This window comes from Ailuropoda melanoleuca, chromosome 14 (genome assembly GCF_002007445.2).
Source record: "Ailuropoda melanoleuca isolate Jingjing chromosome 14, ASM200744v2, whole genome shotgun sequence".
Lineage (NCBI taxonomy): Eukaryota > Metazoa > Chordata > Mammalia > Carnivora > Ursidae > Ailuropoda > Ailuropoda melanoleuca.
Genome location: NC_048231.1, coordinates 28,485,053 through 28,507,064, shown reverse-complemented (window position 1 = coordinate 28,507,064; position 22,012 = coordinate 28,485,053). Strand labels below are relative to the sequence as shown.

The following is a 22,012-nucleotide window of genomic DNA, read 5'->3' as shown; positions in this document are numbered from 1 at the left end:
GGGACAAATACTTATCTACAGGCTCTAAAAACTGGCCCATCTACACAGTCACTGATTTATAGCATCTTTAAGCATTTGGGGCTGTTCCTAATGGATGTCTTGGCCTGACACATTCGTGTGAATTTCAAAAGACATGAGAATTTCAGAAACTGAATCTGACTATAATCAAGTTGGCCAAGTTCTTGGCTGGCTTTATTTAACACTGAGTTGTTGAATTATTCTTCAATTAATAAATCCAGAAGTTAACCTAACATTTTCCACTTAGTGTTATGTTTTTCCTTGATTTCCTGCCCTTTCCTGTTCATTTCCTCACACCCATCCTGCAGTTTCCCCATTAGTCTTCCTTTTGTCCTGCGATGGTTGAATCCCTAGAGCTTTGGAGAGTGCTCAGTGAGTGCTCCATGAATGCATGAAAACATTTCACACCAGAATAGAAAGAAAGAATGTTGAGGAAATTAGGTACAAGTACATCTTATGACTTTGAACTATCTATCTTGTCATAGCAACTTCCTGCTAGTTTTTTTTTATTAAAGATTTTATTTTATTTATTTGACAGAGAGAGAGCACAAACAGAGGGAGCAGCAGAGGGAGAGGAGGAAGCAGGCTCTCCACTGAGCAGGGAGCCCGATACAGGGCTCGATCCCAGGACCCTGGGATCATGACCTGAGCTGAAGGCATACACTTAACCGAGCCACCCAGGTGCCCTCCTGCTAGTTTTACCTAACCAGAAGCTACCCTAGATATGAAGGCAGGCGAGATTTATGAGCCTCGCAGAATATGCTTGAACATCACTTATTTTGTAAGGCAGACCTGTTATCTGTGACATATTAACACATTGACAATAGGGATGCTCAAATTTTTTAAAAGATCTTTGGCCTCCTCTTCTGCATAATTAAGTTCTTTTCAGAACAACTTATATATTGTAGATTTCACATGTGTGTTTCAGACTAGTCAACACAACTAAAATTTGATTGTGATTACTAGCTTTCCAAAGCCTTCCTTCATTTCCCAGCAGGCAGCTTCCTGTCAGAATTCATTTCCCATTTGGAAAATCTCTCTCTGGCCCACGGTTTTTTGGACACAATTCATCCTTCACATAGTTGAGTCTACCCATTGTCATCAATCCTTAGCTCCTCAGATGCCAAAAGCCCCCTTTATATTCCGAGTGATAAAATCTATCTAAAACATCAGAGGAGAGAAAACTAAGAAAAATATTTAAAGATTTTGTCCCTGTGAATTTTCTAATTTAAAAAAAACTGCTTTTAGTGTGTATCTGTTTCTGTTATTACACTTTAAGAAATTAAAGTAATAACCATTACAATTGAAGCAAGATGTGCTTTCTATTCTCCCTCAATCTTTACATGATTAAAATTAAGCTTTGGCATAGCTGCAATATAATTCAGTTCAATTTAGGGAATATATATGGAAACCCTTTTGCTGCCCCCCCCCATTACTGTGGCATCTACAAGAACTGCCTTTTTCTTATAATAATTGAGTGTGAGATGTGAGCATTCCAGATGTGACTGTGGGGAAAAATAAAATTCGCTATGGAAGAGAGTCAGGTTGGGAAGGGTTTAGGTTGTGAAGACATCGTCCAAGATGGTGGATCTTAACAATGTATTTAGTTTTGGCTTGCAAAGGGGAAAGTCTTTCCAGGTTAGGGGTGCTGAGGTTGGATTCAGCAGGGCATGTGCTGATTCTAGGACAAGGAAGGGACATGATGAGAAAGGTCTTCATCTGGCTGCAGCCTGTACCATAGAATAAAGAGGTGGTTGGTCCACTGGAAGCCATTGTCACTGACTGGGGCCTAATTGGTGAGGTCCTGCTTCAAGGGTGAAGGAGATGGATGGGGCGCCTGGGTGGCTCAGTTGTTAAGCGTCTGCCTTCGGCTCAGGGAGTGATCCCAGCGTTCTGGGATTGAGCCCCACATTGGGCTCCCTGCTCTGCTGGGAGCCTGCTTCTTCCTCTCCCACTTCCCCTGCTTGTGTTCCCTCTCTCGCTAGCTGTATCTATCAAATAAATAAATAAATAAATAAATAAATAAGTAAGTAAGTAAGTAAGTAAGTAAGTAGGTAAGTAAGTAAGGGTAAAGGAGATGGAGATGGAAAGGAAGGTCAAGTCTTAGAAATGGTACCCAGAAGGAAGCTCCGAGCCTCAAAAGCTGATTAGATATTGGGAAGCAATGCAAAGAGAACTGCCCAGATTAGCTCCAAGGGCTGGGAGCCTAGGCAAATAGGAGAATTTTGGTGTTATGTTAGCGTAAATGGGAGGTTAGAAAGAGAAGTGGACCAGGCAGAGCTTGGAGAGGATGCCTCTGGCTAGGAGGGAAGCCAGACAAGGGATGGTCAGAGGAGATCCAGGAAACCACAGTTTCATGGAAACAAAGGGAAGACTGTATTTCAGGAAGACAGAATGAACAGAGAAGCCAAGAAATAAGAGTCTGAGTCTGATTTTGTACAGGGGAAGGACAAAAGGTTGATCATTCAGTAACTTCAGAAAAGGGGTGGAAGTGGACGCCAAATGGCAAAGACCCTGAAAATGTTTGTGTGATTGGTGAGGCTGTAATACAAGATCCTTCAGTTATTTCCAGTAAGAAACCCCTTTGAAGGAAATCCACTCCTTCCCCGACTAGTAACAAAATGCCAGCCTGTTATTAATACCTGTAGATTTAAAATGTACCTATTTTCACATTGTAACTCAAAAACATTATTTTTACAAACCATTTGAAAATAACGTTTTTATTTTCTTTCAAAATTTTGCTTATCCCTCTCTGAGATTTATTTCTAGGTCATTGATTCAGATTCCAAAACTAGTATTTTCTATAAGCTTATTTTATGCCTACTAGAGTTTAAATTCAAACATTTTCTTATAGTAGCAACCGAAATAGCTTCAAAAACATTTTTTACATCCACCTTGCTTTTTCTTTGTTGATTGTATCTTTTCAAAAATGCCCCAGATTGATAGCTCCTGAGATAGTATGCTATAGTAACAACACACACTTTTTAGAATTGAGAAATATACTTTGGCCTCATTCGGGTTCTTAAAGATGCCTTTACTCCTAAGAGGAGCCAGTCAAAAAAAATGTACATTAGAACTGGAGTCATAGGAACTAGGTTCTGTGTCTGTCCTTGTTGTATGACCTTGGGTTAACGTCTGGAGTTTTTCTTCTATGAATTGAGAGAATTGTAGTAGAGGGTCAATTATGTCTCTTTCCAATGGAAGATCTCAGAATGCATGAATATACTACTTTATTCTTTAACTTAGTCATCAAGCCTACCATGTGGTATGATTCCACATTTGAAGGTGTGGTTGGGTTCCTCATATGCTCTCCCTTCCCTGTTCCCTAAAGGTACTGCATCCTCTGCCTATGACGGACCATCATCTCCCCCTTCATGTGGCCAACTCTTATCCTTCTAATCTCATGGTGCCTATTTTCTGGTATACAGTGGTATCCCCAGCACCAAGCACCTCCAGTACAGTTCAGGTGCTCAATAAATATTTGATGATCAAATAAATGGGTGGTATTCTGTTTTTTTAATTGAAATATAGTTGACACACAATGTTACATTAGTTTCAGGTGTACAATATAGTGATTTAACAACTCTATACGTTATGTAATGCTCACCACAAATGTAGTTACCTTCTGTCACCATACACCATTACAATATCATTGACTCTGTTCCCTATGCTCTACCTTTCCTCCCTGTGACTTGGGTTGTACTGTATTATTGTCCACCCTTGGGGTGGAGAACCACCAGCCTAAGCATTGGAATCAATTATGAGTTTAGAAACATGGAGATCTCCAGGTCCTACCCACACACACCCCTTCCCGCCTTTGGTATTTGATTTTTTGGAAATGGGCCCATTGGTCTTGTCATTTGAGAAGCATTTATCTACCTTCTGTGAGTTCCTGGATGTCACAGACTATAGTTTCTATCAGATCATTCCCAAGCCCTAGGGTAATTGCTGGCAGAAATCAGGTGTACAATAAATGATTGTGAATAGATGAACCCCAATTTTGAGATAAATAATAAAATGTCCTTTTCTTTTGGTTGCATATATGACACCTTGAAACTTTAAATGCTAATTCACACTCCCCATAAGAAATTATATTTTTAAATAAATGAAATTATTTGAATGCCCAAATCACTAGTTCAAAACTCATGCTTTGTTATCTAAGATTACTTTGCTCCATTTGCCCATTTCTTACAACTTAATAATGAGTCATTTACTTTCATCATGACTTGCCTTGCCATGTACCTTGTTTTCAATTGTTTTTTTTTTTTTAAGAAGTCACAACCCACGCTATCTTTTAGTTCTATAGTTCCAGTATTTTAAACTGCAGTTTCTTTTTGGGGAGTTGGGGACATGAAGCAGGGAAGGAGCAGAACCAGCATTAACCGTGTGTTGTCTTACCACTCACTATATTGTATATATCATATTTCCATGCTCCAGAGAAAAGAAATTGAGGAAATTGGTTTTTTAACTGAGGAAATTATGCTATCTTGATTTACAAAAACCGTTATCACTAATCCCTATTGACCCAAGTCTCTGTTATCTCTTTTTGCACTGCAAATGGCCCTGACACTACACAGGTTAAAGCAATAAACATTTAGTATCTCATCCAGTACCTGTGGGTCAGGAATCTGGGAGTGGCCTAGCTGGTGGTTCCGGCTTATATCCTCTCATGAGGTTACATTCAAGATATTGGGCAGAGTCACAGTCATTTGAAGGCTTGACTGGGGCTGGAGGATTCACTTTATGGGGGGAACTCACTCAGACACTGGTGATTTAGTGCCTGTTGTTTATAGGAGGCTCTCTCGTCAGGGCTGCTTGAGTGTCTTCACAACTTGGCATCTGACTTTGTCCAAAGCAAGTGATCCAGGAGAGTGGGAGAGCATGGAGGAAGCCCCAGGGCCCACACTTACTGAGAGGGCTATGGGGCCTTAAGGTATCTGTGGACGCATCTTAAAACCACCACAGCTTATAACATAAAAAGCCACTATTTGTTGCCTTTGATACTGTCCAGGTGGTGAAAGCAACTGTGATCCAAGTTATTTATTTCACTTCTTATCCGTGAACAGAAGTTGGATATCAGAATTTCTAGCTTCCACTTTATTATTTCCGGTGTCTACTTCCTTTTTATTCTCTTGTAGAAGATAACAGATAATGTAAGATAATGAGGTCCGGTGGTAAAAATCATGAAGTGGTAGAATCAAAAGATGTCATTTTCTCTCTGTGTGCCAGACTACAAGCTTATCCCGTCTAGAAATCAATTCAGAACGTATCTGCCCTGAGAAACCTTCTTAATGGAGGTGGGAAGAAGTTTAAAAAACCTGTTTCCACATGAACCAGTGAGTACCCATTACACAGCAGTCATAGATGATGGTAAGAGCAGGTGCCAAAAATAACAAGCCTTCAGAGAGGAGCATGTTACAGTGAAATGAGAGCTGCTCCAAAAGCAGAGCCAGTGACCATCAGGTATCTGTCTCGTTGGTGGTTTTATATGTGAACTTTCAGAAAGATAGGAGAAAAGTTAGGTCGGTAACAGCTATAAGCCCTAGTGGGGAAGGAGGGGTTAAAAATCAACCAAAAGGCATTTATCAAGTGAGCCACGTATCAGGCATTGGGTTTTTCCCTAATTACCTCATTTTGAATTAGTTCTCTTTTGATTCTTCTCTATCAGCCCCAGTCAATCTTCCCTTCTTTGTGTACTTTCCCTGCCCCACTAGACTGAAACTCTAGGACGGAGCTGAGACTTTCATCATTGGATCCCAGGTGCTGGAGGCAGTGCCTGGCCCTTTGCTGAAGTTCATTGTTGTTAAACTTAAGCCATATTTATAAATAAATACCATTATCTTCTTTTTCTCCAAACTTAAGACATATTTATAAGTAAACACCATTATCTTCTTTTTCTCCATAAGATTGTATAACTTGACTGAAGGCCGAGTAAGTGGCAGAGTTTGGGATTCAAAGCCAGGTCTGTTGTTTGTGCTTTCGCACAGATGTTCTTGCGAAGATTCCAGGAGGCCACTGTGTTGGGAGGCCCAAGGAGCATCCTTACCGATCTTCCCTGGGACAAATTACTTAGAAGTATTTCTGTTTACCCAGAATGAGTCACTGTGGTTTAAGAGAGTCTGCCAGGAGAGAGTTTGTTGATTGACTAAAAGGATCTTGAGAATAAGCTGGCCTATTGTGTTTGGGCTACAAGTGAATTTTTGGTGTTACCTGATGTTTTTCTGTCTCTAAGTGGGATGTTAAAATTTCTCTTTAGTGCTAAGGGAAACTCCCCTATCTCTTTTCCCATTTATTTCCAGAGAGTCTACCCTGGCTGATGAAGGAATTGGAACGTGGTATTTAGAGAAAAAGTTGGAGCTCAGTAAATAAGGAGATTATGTATCAAACCCCTTGACCAAACCCATCACTACTAAGAAGGGGCCTTCTTGCAAGAGTCCAGGCCCTAAACTAGGGGAATAATAGAAGAACAGATGCATTCAAATGGGGTTTTGCATCTAAATCTGTAGGACCCTGGGGACAGGATGTGGAGTGGAGGGAAGTAGAGACTCCTAGGCTTCTGTCCTGGTAGTCTGAGTGAATAGTGGCTCTGTTCAGTGTGACAGGAGACAGACATAAGCGGAGACAGTAAGTGGGGGGTTGATCATGGCATCAGTTTGGGATGTGTCTGTGGGACAACCGAGGAAGGTGTTCCATCGAGAAGTAGGCATTGAGGTCAGATGATTACATGCAAGAGAACTTGTCCCAGGATATCTGGGAGAGCACCTGGGTCTTAGATGTGTGTCTGTTGATGGCCTGTTCATGGATTGTTGGTACAGAAAAGAGCCGAATGGTACAAGCAGCCTTTCTTGGCTGTGCTATACTATTGGTAATCTCTGTTGCTGTTTTTATATCTCAACGTCCTGGACACACTGGAGAGCAGTGAGTGACCTCCTGCTTGTGGACATAAAAGGGAGCTGCCCCCGCCCCTGGAGGACGAGGGCCCTTCTCTCTGCCAGGTCTCCCATAGGCTCTTAAACAGAACTTGCTTCTACCCACTATGATTTGGCAATCTTAAATGCCTCCTTTTTTTTTTTTTCTGGTTTGCTTGCAATGTTGTCTGTATCTGTTTTGAAATGTCATTCATTTTTCTTTTTAAAAGACAACCAGAAATTCATGTTTTATTTTCTTGGGAAAATACTTCTAAATAAAAAACTGTAGCTTGGTTTTTCTGTGTGAGTGTTAATGCAGTTGGTTGTAATGAGACCTCTTCAATTAGTCACTTACTAGCTGACTCTATGAATTATTTTAGATGTGCTGGCTGTCTGGTTTCTGTTTGTGTGTGTGTGTGTGTTTTAATTCAAAGTATTATCTTGAGATGTAACACACTTAGCTTTTATTATATTCTATAAATTTTCCAACTTATTCTTTATTGTGTGTTAATCTGATAGCATAATTAACATGTCTGACTTCAGTTCTTTCCTTACAAACACTGAACACTTCCATCTTTCATTAACTGAAATCATTCCTCTGTAAACAAATAACAGTTGCAGATTGTACTACCTTCACTCCTTTCCTGCGAGGATTTGTTAAATTATAGTCTTTAAAAAAAAAAACTAGATGTGACATTTTTTGTCATTTGGTACAATGCCAGTAGAAAACAAAGGATCACTTGTTATATTTTTAATCTTGTTACCCCTTTTCTTTAATATTCATTTGGAGAGCCAGTGGAGCCAGTGGAGTGAGGACAGGCTTTAGTTCACACCAACTTGAAAATGTGAGCCCTGCTACTTCTTGGCAGTGTGACTTTGGATAAAGTGCTTGTGTTCTCTGTGCCTTGGTTTCCTGTATGTAAAATGAAGACAATAGTATTTGCCTTGTGGATGATGAGATGAGGGACATAATGCAAATTACACAGTAGCTGTCACATAATAGGTGCTCAGTAAATGCTAGCAATATCTGTTTTTATACAATAGAAGAAGCTCTCTTAACCAGTTCACCAAGTTAACAGAAGCTTCCAGTCCCAATGCAAAGCAGTCCTGCAGATGCCCACTGCATGTTGAATGCTGGTAATTGAGAGGCTTGTCTCTAGTGTACTCCTGTACTTCTGCTCCAGCTGACTTGTATTTGTTCCCAAACCTGTTTGTGTTGTTTGTTTTCAAACCTATCTCTGCCAGTTGAACTCGTTATTGTAATTAGGTGACTTAATTAAATACTAAGCAAACAAGTACAAACTAAGTACAAAAGGCAGCTGCTTTTTCTATAAAAATTAAGTTTGGAAAGACAATAAAAGTCACTAAATTAGAAAAAAAAAGATCTGAGGTCCCTGGAGTAGTTATTTTCATAGAGACTGAAAGTAGAATGGTGGTTACCAGGGGCTGAGGGAAGGAGAGAATGGGGAGTTAATGTCTAATGGGGACAAGGTTTCTGCTTCGCAAGATGAAAAGAGTTCTGGAGATGGATGGTGGTGATGGCTGCACAACAATGTGAATGTACTTAATACGACCAAACTGAACACTTAGAAATGGTTAAGATGGGGAGCGCCTGGGTGGCTCAGTCGGTTAAGCGTCTGACTCTTGATTTCAGCTCAGGTGATGATCTCAGGGTCCTGAGATTGAGCCCTGAGTCAGGCTCCATGCTCATCGTGAAGTCTGCTTGAGATTCTCTCCCTCTGTTCCTCCCCCCATGCACTCTCATGCGCTCGCGCTCTCTCTCAAATAAATAAATAAATAAAATCTTAGAAATGGTTAAGATGGTGAATATTACACGTATTTTATTAAAGTTTTTAAACTTTTGGAAAAAGCTGTTGCATTAGCTGTGGGTGAGATAGCTATTAGATTGTGGGGAAAGAGGGGGTAAAAAAAATTTGGAGGGATTCCATATCTAGATATCTAGATTGTTTTCTAGTGGCCTTTCAGTTTCCATGCTTTCAGGAAAGCTAAAATAGGAAATCATCGATAATGCATTTTAGGTGTAGTTTATGCAGGAGACAGGAGAAAGCATGCTGATCCACGGACCTGGCTTCGAAGATGCAGGCCTTGACATAAGTCACAATATCAGGGAACAAATGCATGCTTTTATTTTAAATTTAAAATGAAACACATAAGTTATGGATGCGTCTTAGTTTGGGCCCTGGGAAACGGACTCCGAGATGGAGATACACACGCAGGAAGTTTGTTGATGCTGCTCCTAGAACCAGGCCTGCATGGGAGCCAGGGAGGCAGGGATAACAGAGAGCAGATTGCAACTCTGACCTGGCCCGTGCTGTAGGGTGTACTGGGCCCACCCCCCTGCGGAGATGTGGCAGACAGAGGGATTGGTACCTGTCCTCCCTCAGTGACCAAGCCTTGGGTGTAGGGGCCATCACCTTTAGCAAGGCAACTTCCTCTGGCTGGGGGGGGAAGGCCCTTGAGGTTCTCAGCCGGAACTCCGAGCAGGTAACACTTCCAGCAGTGGGGGGATCTGAAGGCACCCTGCAGCATCCGCAGCCACGTGTGTCCACGTTCTATGTGTTTCCTCCTTCTCAATGGACTTTTCCAAAATTTGCTGATGGACTCTCGTTCCAAATAAGAGCATTTTCACTGCTGATGAGCCATATTCTGAAGGTCTCATTGTGTTTGGTTCTCTTTACATACACCAGATGTCCCATTTGAGATCTAGCAAGACCGCGTGGCTTAAGAACAACTGACAAGCACGTATGATGTGTTTGAAGCTGGACTGATGTTTGGACCCTAGACTTTTAAATACTTTTCCAGCATATATCTTGAGATTCATGAAAGCTCAGACATTTTGCCTCTTAAGTTTCCAGGTGTTTCTGGCATTTGATGATTTTTCGGGGTCAGACTCTCCATTTGTTATGCTAAAGGTCATCTTCCTCTTATGCCCTATGACCTCTAGGTCTTTATCTGCATATTCTTCAGTTACTCTTCCATCTGCCACAAGTAACTGTCCACCCTGTTCCTTTTTTGAGTGTTTTCCCTTTAGGCATGCATCTCTGGATCTTGATCCCCAGGCTCTCAGTGCGAATGATAGCCCAGGCTGCCCCAGTGATCCCCAGAATGCCCAAATACCATTTCTAGATGTACTCTTCCAATCCTTGAACAGTTTATGTTGTTGTTTTTGCTTATTAACCATCTTAACCATTTTTAAGTGTATAGCGCAGTGGTGTGAAGTGTAGTCACCTTGTTGTGTGACCGATCTCTGGAACTTTTTTATCTTGCAAAACCAAAACTCTGTACGCATTAAACACCTCCCGTTTTCCCCTTCTCCCAGTTCTTGGCAACCACCACTCTACTTTCTGTTCCTACAGGTTAGACTATTTGAGGTCGTTCATATAAGTAAAATCCTACAGTTTTTATCTCTTTCGACTGGCTTATTTAACTTGATGTCCTGTCCTCAAGGTTCATCCACATTGTGTCAGAATGTCCTTCCTTTTAAAGGCTGAATAATATTCCATTGTACGGGTATACCTCATTTGTTCGTCCATCTATCAAAGTACAATTGGGTTATTTCCACCTTTTGACCATAGTGAATCACATGGCTATGAACATGGCTATACAAGTGTTTGTTTATTTTTAAATGCAAAGGTTTTTTTGTTTCTGTCAGCCTGCTTTGCCTCAAATTGTAAATGCTAAAGAGCAAGTCTGGATCTCTTTGCAAGTGTGACCATAAATGGAACACAAAGACGCTTCGATTACCCCACAGTGTCTATTTTCCTTTCGCATTTTGGCGTGTGCTGACATTTTAGTAGGAATACTATTCAGTCTCATTTATACTTATCCCTTCATTTAGCCATGTTTTGTTGTTTCCTTGGTTTCAAATTTTATCTCTTTAGGTGAATTGGGAACTGAAGCCTTTCATTTGACTTGTGATCTTGTACATTCTGGAAGCTCATACATGTAATCGTGGAACAAATAAAGCAGCTGGAGGAAATCTTTCCTGAACAAAACCCAAGTGGGGCATTTGGGTGTGAGCCAAGATTCCAGCAGCTACAGAGGGAGATGTGAAAAGGCTGCCTGTATTACAGCACCAACAAATCACTTCCGGCCCGATAGGAATGTCCTTTAGGTCATGATCAGATAGAGGGTAGGGGCCTTTACACATTTAACTGCCTGGCCACAAAGCGAAGTGTTTACTGTAACCTTCCAAGGTCTCTGCACCAAGTTAATTACTTGATATACCTGAAGGAAGAGCAGCATTGTGAGTGACTTGGTGGGCTCAGCATAAATGGAGGTTCTGAGTCTGCTTAGTCTGAACCCAGCCTCCCACTAAATTACTGTGGGATCCTAGGCAAGACTCTGTCGGTAACTTCCTGGGGTTCCATTCCTCCAACAAAATTCAGATCTGTAATGCAAATTTAGCTACTAAACAACAGCTAATAATAAATGATGCCCTGAGTTAACTTCCTCTTTTTAGAGGTGAAAGCTTATTGTCCAAAGTGATCTAATAAGTAAAATTTCACTGGACATTTTGAAAAGATGGGTGATTTATTTTAGTATATATGCATACACACATACACACACACATACACACACACACGTCTGGATTGACACATACAAAAGCAGAAGCTTGTAATGGAGGTAGGTTTTTAAAAAATGTAAAGAAGTGTTCCAAGTTCTTAACCATTTATCAGTTTATTCAACCAACATTACCGATTACCTAGAGCCGTACTTCTCAAACGTTAGATGTGTAAGAGACACCTTTTTAAACATCCTTTCTGGGGTGCCTGGGTGGCTCAGTCATTAAGCGTCTGCCTTCAGCTCAGGGCATGAGCCCAGCATTCTGGGATCGAGCCCCGCATCAGGCTTCTCTGCTGGAAGCCTGCTTCTTCCTCTCCCACTCCCCCTGCTTGTGTTTCCTCTCTTGCTGGCTGTCTCTCTCTCTGTCAAATAAATAAATAAAATCTTTAAAAATAAAAATAAACATCCTTCCTGGGCACCTGGGTGGCTCAGTCAGTTAACTGTTGACTCTTGGTTTTGGCTTGGGTCTTGGTCTTGGGATCGTGAGATCGAGCCCTGCATTGGGCTCCCCACTCAGTGAGGAGTCTGCTTGGGTATTTTCTCGCTCTTCCCCTCCTTCCCTCAAATGAATAAATAGATCTTTTTTTTAAAAAAAAATATTCTTTCTGGTGCCCGTCTTCAGAGTTTCTGATTCAATAGATAGTGTGGTGGGGCCTGGAAAATGTGCATATGTAACAAGCTCCCCAAGTAATATTGAGTGCTGGTATGCACACCATACTTTGGGTGTGAGAGATCTGGAGACACTCAAAATGCCAAAGTGAAGAAGACGCAATCATGTCCGTAAGGCAGATAGAATTCATGTGAATACTCTACAACGTGATTAACCACATCGTATCACTGTGTGTGCATGCACATGTGTGTTTTAAAGGCACTTCAGAGAATGCAGCACATACAAAGGTATAGAGAACTGAAACCACATGACATGTTCAGGGACATAGAATTTGCATTTCTGGAGCTAATTGCTGGCCAGTGGGTGATTTGGGGTGGAGGGACATGGAGGTAAAGGGGAATATGCAGCAGGAGAGATGCCAAGAACTAGGTAGAGCTCTGATCATAATGGAGTCTGGTTTCTTCAGTTCTGGTAGTTTTTTGTACACCATATGGTGATTTACATGTTCTTAAAAATTACCTGTTTTCCATTATTTTTGAGGCTCTTTTTGTATCCAATGAATAGTCAGCCAGTCGCCCAAAATTGTTTATAGTAGTGAACAATTGGACTACAAAGATGTTAACAATAAAAGTATCTGACAAAAATAGCCTTTTTTCTTACAGAAGCAATGCATGCTTACTATAAAAACTATAGACCAAAAAAAACCAAAAAACAAACAAAAAAAACCTCCCATAAGCACATCTATTATTTAGAAAATCACTGCTAAAACTCCTGGGGACTAACCTCCTGGATCCTTTTCTATATCCGTGTGCACTTTTCCCTGTTGGAATAGGGTCATACCATATGTTCTGAAAACTAGCATCTGCCAGTTGTTGGACACGTGCACAATTCCAACTTAATTCTCGTTGTTTGACATTTGGTCTGTTGAGTATCCCCTGTGGCGGATGCCTATGCAGAAAGTTGAGGAAAGAGAGTCAGCCAAGTAGAGACAGTGGGGTGGAGAAAAGAACATTCCAGGCCTGAGCAGAGACCTAGAGGTAAGGAAACCTTGGCACCTGAGGAAGGGAAAGTCTTCTGTGGGGCCCAGAGGACTGCAGGCTGCAGATTGTTTTAACACGTTGTTTTCACCAACTTGATTTCAACAAAGTTGTTTTTGGCAAATTGCTTTCAGTCAAACTATCTAGGTCCTCATTAACGGGATCTGGGGGCTTCCTGGATCTGGCGGTGTGCGGGAGCTGGCTCACGCAGGCTCCCAAGCCAGTTCTGCCCATCTCTGCCCACCTCACATTCAGTGATGTCACCTTAGCAGCTTGAAATCGGCAAAATGTACAAATCAGGAAATTTTCCCTTCTTTTTCCCCCATGAAAACCAATTCCCCAGCACACCACTAGATGTAGCCGAGTGAGACAGAAAAAGTTCAAAATCAATGTCCTGGGATTCAGCTCGGGACTCAAACGCTGACGTGCGTGACCAGTGTTAGGCAGCATTAACTTTGGAGTCCGAAGGGCCACGGTTTGAATCCTAACTGTCATTTTCCTCCCACTTCCAGCAGAGTAATTAACTTCTCTAAGCCTCAGTTTTTTTATGTGTGAAATAGGGTCACTAATATTTAACTTACAGATTACTTATAAAAATGGATCCTTGAGAGATAGAAGCTATTATGATGATTACTGTAATGAAGGAGGAGCATGAGGGCTTTAAGTTGATTTTGTGATTTGAGTTGAAGTTTGAGTTGCTTCGGGAGTTTTAAGTAGAGAATCCTATAATAACAACAATAGCTAACATTATGGAGTCTTAATTATATGCTTCTTCATGCATTATTTAACTTAATCCTTAAGAGAACTCTAAGAGGTAAATACCAGTGATATAATTACCCCCATTCTATAGTTGAGGAACCTGAGGTTTAAGTGAAGTAACTTAGCTGGTCAGTGCAGAGACAGGAGTTGGAATGCAGGTTTATCTGAGTTCAGGGTCTGTGTTCTTTTCCACTGTGCCTGTGGGGTCTCTGCTCAGTTGAGGCATCTAAGCTCCATGATATCAGTTTATGAATCCTATGAGTTGTTGAAGTCTTAGGTGTGAATGCGGTCACACTGGAAGGGTCTATAGAGTAAAAGGAGCACTGTGCAACCCTGGTCTTTAAAAGGCAAGATGAGAATTTAGAAGAGGAAGCAATGTGAGGTGACTGGGTGGCTCAGCAGGTAGGTGTTCAGCTCTTGATTTCGGCTCAGGTCGTGATCTCAGGGTTGTGGGATCGAGCCCCACATCGGACTCCATGCTTAGCAGGGAGTCTGCTTGAGATTCTATCTCCCTCTCCCCTTGCCTTTCCCTGCCCTTCACATACTCATGCTCTTCCTCTCTCTCTCTCAAAAATAAATAAATCTTTAAAGAAAAGAAGAGGAAGCAGTGTCAGCAGCTGGGACATGCCACAGAGAAATCAGAAAATGTAAGAATTAAAGAATTAAAAATCCTTGGATTTGGCAATGTGAAAAGCATTGCTAAATCTCAACAAAAATAGTTTGGATAAGATCATGGAAATAGAGGCCAGCTTGCTTTGGGTTAAGGAGTGAATTGATAATGAGGAAGTATAGGAAACTGGTGTAAACTACTTTTGAAGAATAAGATTCTAGAGAAGTAATTTGGAATATAGGGAGTTACTTCACAGCATACATGTATTGGGAAGAAATAGTGAGTAGAAGTGAAGCATAGGAACATGGTTGTAGGAGCAAAGTCCCTTAGGAGGCAAGAGGAATGGGATCCAAAGCCTGGTTGAAGAACTATGGCTGGATCAGTAAGGGATTGGATTTTGTAGGTTGCGTGGGATAGAAGAAGGAAGTGAAGCGTTGAGGATACTGGTCCATATAACTAAAGGCATGGCACCGTGCACTCTAGGCCAGGTAGAGAATAAGTAAAACCAGACAGGCACCTGTATTCTGAGAAAATGTAGAGTGGTCAGGGTCCTAGGAGTCTCAGAAGAGATTGAAATGAAGTTGGGAATCAAAGGAGCAATAGAGCTGTAAGAGTGGAGAGCTGTGTACAGTGACTGGGAACTTGATACTGGATAATTCATATGCAGAGAAGTTCTGTAGCTGACAAGCTCTGGTCTAGCATGGAAGGTCAGTCTTTGAAGCAGAGTAGAAGTGAATTTCATCAGAATTGAGATCAAGGGACTCCAGGCTTAGAGTTGTGATTGAGACCTGACATTGGTATCCTCTTGAGTCTTCACCCAACAAGACTACATTTTTCGTAGTTCTTTGTTATTAATCCAAATGTTTGTGTCTAAAGGTGGGTATAAACACTCCTGATGAAGAGTGACATATTCTTTAATTGGTGCCTGAGAGATCTGATAGAATCTTCTACCATCTCTCAGGATCCTCTTCCTGGGTTTGGTAGGGAGTGAATATAAAAGTCCTAGGTTCATTTCTTCTCCCTCTAGGGGATATACAGCTTACGTTTTCAGAGGAATAATATGAATAATAATCGCTGTCGTTTGTTAAGCACCTGCTATATGCCAGCTACTATGCTAAGTAACTTATGTAGATTATATTTTTATGGCCTTATAACAACTCAAGATGGGTGGAGGTTAGAAAACTCCCTTGTCCAGGGTCACTCAGCCTATAAGTGATGGAGCCAGTATTCAAACTCAGGCAGTCTGCCTCCAGAACTCAAGATCCTCACTATGAAAAACTACCTCTCAATGCCTGGGAGACCCAGGTCAGCCTCATGTTGGACATCAGTGTATTCCTGTTTATGAAGGAAGAGGAAAGTAGCCACCCTGGAGATCCCTTATCCTTGTCCCAGGAGCACACCATTAGGACTAGGGCTCCTGGCTGGCCTCTACCTCTCCACCTGCAGCCTGCTTCCCTCTGGAGCATGACTCACATGCTTTGAGCAGCCATCACCCCCATACAGCTCTGCTTTCCCTCAACAGTGCCCTCACTGCCAGCGGCAACGTGAGAGGTCTTCCCAAAACCCCCTTGAAGTTAAACCTCTGGGCTCTTCTTGCAAGAGGGCTGAGGAATGACATGAAAGGCATTTCATTGTATCACTGACTCTTAGAAATATTGGAAGGTTGTTTCACACAGATACATTACTCTGATAGAGCTTGGCTATTCAAAGTACAAGGAAGCCTTGTATAAGACTGCTCAGAAAAGCAATAGAAGAGGTATACAAGGAAAAGAAAGCGTTTCTTTCATAATGATAAAAATGATTTGTTCAGTGGGAAGGACCTTGTTGAAAATCATATTAATTTGCTTCTAAATTAATTTGCTATTTTTTGAAAGCTAGTTTCAGCAAATGATATCTTGTCCTGTACATGCCCATCTCCAACTTTTGTATTTAAAAGATGCATTTACCAGTCTCGTACTTAGATGAACTTCTGATGCATAATCAGAAAGTACTGATGGAAGAAAAATGGATGAGCATACATTTTTAAAGCTGTTCTATGTTGGGCATTTCTTTTTTTTTTTTTTTAATTTTATTTTATTATATTGTGTTAATCACCATACAGTACATCCCCAGATTCCGATGTAAAGTTTGATGCTTCATTAGTTGCGTATAACACCCAGTGCACATTTCTTTTAATGTATGTTGTTCACTGACCAGATGAAGACTTTTTATTTTGACCCCTATCTTCAAAAGTAAAAGAGTATTTCACCTTATCTTTCAAGAAGAAAAAGAGCAAAATAGTTTTGTTTTACTTTCAAAGTCAGGTATCTTCCTAAATAATATTAATTTGTACCAAATCCCTAAGCCCTCTAATCCCCCTGCCCCACTGCCTCCTCCAGTGCACGCGTAGTGCAGGACGCGGAGCTAGTGAGAGTCCACCCCCGAATGGTCCAGAAAAACAAACCAAGGAGGGTTTACCTTGTTCCTTTTTATGGGGCCAAAGGCCAGAGGGCTGATATCCAAAGCCGGGTCCCAGAAATAATAACAAAAATAAAGCCAGGAAATTGAATTGCATCCAGGACTTTATTAAGGCCCGGGTGTCAGCACGCAGGGGTTGAGGCAAAACCAAATGTTGGGTGGGTGGAAGCAACCAAGAAACCCAGAGTAAACAGCAGAAGAATTAGCTATGCAGAAGTTGCTCAGGATGGAATTCAGGTAGGGAGGGCCAGTGCCCCAGGCAGTGTTGTCACTGGCATCCTAGCTGACTTGTTTCTCCTGCCTTATGTCATTCGTCTAGCCCAGAGGTTCTCTACAAGTGATCCATGGCCCAAAGCGGTTTTGAGGTCACAGCGATTTTCCTGATGCTAAGGCACTGTATACCTTGTTTCACTCTGCTGACATTTGCATTGATACTACAAAAATGTGGGAGGTAAAACTGCGTGAATTGTTTTACCTGTTAACATGAATCAGGACAGTAGCCCCCAATTGTACCTAGTAATCATTATATTCTTCATCATCTTGCCCTCAGAGTTTAAAAAAAAAATGTCAGTTTCAGTTAAGGATATCCTGGAAAAGCAATAGGAATTATTTTATTAAATCTCAATCCTCAAATGCACATCTTTTTAATATGCCAGGAAGTATTCGTACAGCATTCCTTTTACTTGCCGAAGCACAGTGGTTGTCTCCAGGAAAGGCTCTTCGCACGATCGTTTAAGCTGAGATCTGAACCGGCCACTGTTTTAATGGAACACTATTTTTATTTGAAAGAATGACTGACAAACTATCATTGTTCAGACTTGAGTATCTGGTCAGCATTTTCTTAAAAATGAATGAAGTGAGCCTGTCATTTCAAGAAAAACAACTGACAGTGTTTGTTGCCAATGAGAAAATTCAAGCTTTCAAGTGAAAATAAGAATTTGGGGGGCGCCTGGGTGGCACAGCGGTTAAGCGTCTGCCTTCGGCTCAGGGCGTGATCCCAGCGTTATGGGATCGAGCCCCCACGTCAGGCTCCTCTGCTATGAGCCTGCTTCTTCCTCTCCCTCTACCCCTGCTTGTGTTCCCTCTCTCGCTGGCTGTCTCTATCTCTGTCGAATAAATAAATAAAATCTTTTAAAAAAAAAAAAAAAAAAGAATTTGGGAAACTTGTATTCACCACTGTGAGCTTGACAGTTTCTCAATACTTAAAGACTTTTCTGGTGAATTCAATGGTGATATTAACAAATGTGATTTTTTTATATTGTATAATGAAATGTGTTAACATTTAGAAGATCTGTGTAACTTGGTGAATTAATATTTTTCAGACAACCAATGCATGATGTTACAAAATCATGCTTGTGTAAAAGATCTATTGAAAGTACAAGATATGCCACTAGATTTTAATGTAACGAAGTATGAAAAGTTAATTGATATGGTTTCAAATTCTACATTGCAGCCAGCCTTTAAAAAACTATTACTTAATTGAGTTACAGTGTAGTATCCGAAAAGAATATCTGCAATTATCTGAAAAGTCTACCTACCCTTTCAGTTATGTGTCTGTGTGAAGCTGTATTTTTCTTTACATACTACAGTCATACCACCACAAAGGGAATTCGAAAGCAGATATGAGAATCTAGCTGTAATTTATTAAACAATACATTGAAAAGACTTGCACAAATGTAAAATCTCTTCTCACTGTTTTTGTTTTGTTTTGGAAAATTTACTTAGTTTTCAAAAAACGTGTAATTTATGTTAAAATGGAATGAAATTATTGTCAATTTTTAATGAAGTAAGATTTTGAAATATTCCCAGCTATAATTTCTAGTGTGACAAATATTGACCGATAAAGCCCATGTAAATAGAAGTGCTTCAGGGTTCTCAGTTTTTGAGAGTGTAAGGGAATTCTAAAGCTACAAAGTTGTGAGAACCACTCATGTAGTACCTACCATGACCTGGGCCTGGGCTCATGCAGGGACAGCGTGGTGTACTAGACAGATGTGGACCTTGCCCCCAGAGCTAATAGTCACCTAAAATGAAACAGATAATTCCCATGGAGTGTGGTAAGTGCGGTGATAAGAGAAGCAGCAGGTGATATGGGAGTGCACTGTGGGGCACCTGGCTCTGTGTTGGGGAGACTTTCAGCAGGAAATAATGTCTCTGCTGATTCCTGAAGGATAAATAAAAGTTAGCTAGGCAAAGAAGAGAGTTTGATTGCTTTGGGTATATGGAAAAGCATGTATAAAGGTCCCCACGCAAGAGGTCCTGGCTTCATTGCAGAAATAAAAGAAGTTCAATGTCATTAGGTCACAGAGTGGAGGGGATGGCAAGATATGAAGCTGGGCTAGAGGGCAGCAGCCAGATTATGAGGGTCTTTTGTGAGATCAGGAGTGAAGACCTACTCCTAGGAGAAATGGAGCATCCTGGAGGGTTTTAAGAAAAGAGGGTGACATCATATTGCATTTTAGACAGATCTCTCTTGACTGTAGAGAATGGCTATCTAGAGGTAGGGGACTGGTTAGAGGTCACTGTGGCAATGAAAGAGAATTGATGGAATCTGTGCTATGGTATGGCTGAGGTGTTGGAGAAATATGGATGAATTTAAGAGCTGTTTTCATGGAGAAGTTTACAGATCTAGGTAAATGGATTGGTTGTGGTTAGAGAAAGAGTGGGGTTGGCACCAAGATTGAATCTAGGTTTCAGGTTTAGCACCTGGGAGTAATGATAATGTTCATTGTAGAGGGAATGTAAAAAGTACAGGTTTGAAAAGGAGAAGAAGGGGTTCCATTTGGACCACCTTTGGGCTGTCCAAAAGGAGATGCCCACTCAGCATCTGGATCTGCAATTCTGAAGTTGTGGGGGAAGCAGATCTGGACTAGAGACATAGATTTTGAGTCATTAGCATATGAATTGTAACTGAAGCCAGGGGCTGAGTGAGATCTCTCAGAGAGAGGATTTAAACAAGAAAGAATGACTGCCTAAGACAGAACCATAGGGAGTACCATAAATGAGGGGATAAAGAGGCACCCAAAGCATTAAGGGAATCCAAAGACAAATGTGGTCATTGAGACCTAGGGAGTAGAGTTTCAAGAAGGAAGGAAGGATCAGTCATGACCAGTGCTGTCAAGAGGTCAGTAAGATGAGCATTGAGAGTATCTTTTCAATTTAGCAACAAGGGAGTAGTTGTTGAGTAATTGACTGTATCCAGAACAATGTCAGTGGAGTGGCAGGCTGTCAAGAGCTTGAAAAGTGAGGAACAAGAGAGGGGAGGGGTTGGTGGAGGAGAGAGGGGAAAAGACTGCAGAGGGTGTGGGAGGCAGGAAAACAGAGAGAGATTGACTTGAGATTATGATTCTGTGGGGAGGAGCCCATTAGAGAGAGAAGGTTGAAGATACAAGAGAGAAGGGGAAATCAGTAGAGCCAGGTTCCAGAAGAGTCAGAAGGTGAGGAGATTTGGAGAGCAGATAGGGAAGCCAGGTCTCCAACAGGGAACCAAGTTCCAATCAGGGCATGATGTGGGGAGGGCATTAGCTGAAGAAATTGAGGGCATAGAATAGTTTAATTAGGAGTGGAAGTTCCAGAGTTGGGTGGCTTAGTTGGTTAAGTGTCTGATTCTTGGTTTCAGTTCAGATCATGTCCTCAGGGTTGTGAGATGGAGCCTTGCGTCAGATTCAGTGCTGAGTGTGGAGTCTGCTTGAGATTCTCTCCGTCTCCCTCTGCCCCTCCCCCTACTCTCCTTCTCTTAAAAAAAAAAAAGAAAAGAAAGAAATGGAAGTTCCATGATGCTCAATGGAAAGGTTTAGGAGGGAGATAACAGCGAGATTTAGGATCAAAGGAGAAAAGACACAGAGCAGTGTGAGGAAGAAAATGGAAGAGACTGGAAGGCCAGAGGGGTTCACCAGAGTGACCAAGCTTAGCAGTTATGAGGAGACAGTCGGGATGTACAGAAAACTGTATCTTATTTTAGATATTGGTAATTTAATTACAGAAATCTTATCTTTTCACACAATGATGCATTTTTATATCAGAACCTTAAAGTTCCTCTCAACAGTAGTGATTTTTTTTAACTGAAACATTATTTTCTGGCCAATTCAAATTATCTTTATGTGTTTCTCTTGTTTACTGTTATGTTCACCAGGTTAAATCTTCAGTTATGCTACTGCCATTAAGAGTTTCCTACATAGAAAAATCTATTCATTATGAACACATTTATTGCTTCATTGAGTTGCCTATTTAAAATGCAGAGAACCACAAATTAAATGTAGTGCTTTTCCATTTTGAAAAAAGCGGATGAATGGGTACTATTTTCTTGAATACATCGTGTTTGTCTTACATAATTAACAGTCCAGATTCATAGGCTAACAGATGCCAGTCCTTGCTTGTTTTGATATTTGTTCCTTATTGAAAAGGATGCTTCCTAAGACTTGAGTATGCCATGTTCTGCATCAGAGGGAATTATAAGGCGGATGTAATAGGGACAGTTGCTTGTGGGGGGGCAGCAAAGTGGTCAATAGAGAGGTTGGTCTCTGAAACCTATTTTTCTGAGGTTAATTACGTGAAGTATAAAACAATTTCTTCATTGAAATTGTTAAATATCTCAAGCAGTTTCCATGTAAGATTAACCCATTAAATACTTCCAGATTTCAAGTCTACAGCCCCCTACTAAATATGCATTGTGTATAAGACTTTGGTGTTTGTTGCAGATACATTCTTTAATGACCTATCCTAATACCTCTCAATATACCCCTATGTTGAATATGTGTAAGTGTAGACTATAGTATGGTACAAGGGTGCCGTTAAATGAGAAATCTGCCATTAATGCTTAGTGGACCTGATCTGGAGGTCAATTTATTTTCTTATTTCTTTCTACTGTAACCCCAAAGAGGTCTTGTATTCCATTACTAAACCCATATAATGGATTCTCCTGTTAGAGAAGCTGTAGCAGGCTATTGGAGAGAGCTTTGTCTTTGATGCCACATGACACCACCTAATCCCACAAGGGCCACAGCTCTACTGGCTCTGTTAGAAACAG

The 22,012-nt window shown here is 41.1% G+C and overlaps 1 protein-coding gene across 5 annotated transcripts in view; it reads left to right on the top strand.

Moving 5' to 3' along the window:
- Nucleotides 1–22,012, top strand: part of EFCAB11 (EF-hand calcium binding domain 11) — a 143,511-nt gene that overhangs the window by 69,162 nt on the left and 52,337 nt on the right. Inside the window, exon 6 of one of the 5 annotated variants that reach the window (XM_034642713.1) lies at nucleotides 3,350–3,429. The exons of the other annotated variants lie outside the window; for them this stretch is intronic. Coding sequence (XP_034498604.1) covers nucleotides 3,350–3,371 — 22 coding nt within the window. The 3' untranslated portion in view covers nucleotides 3,372–3,429. Of the gene's footprint in view, nucleotides 1–3,349; nucleotides 3,430–22,012 lie in introns of those variants that run through there. 5 annotated transcript variants of the gene reach the window in all.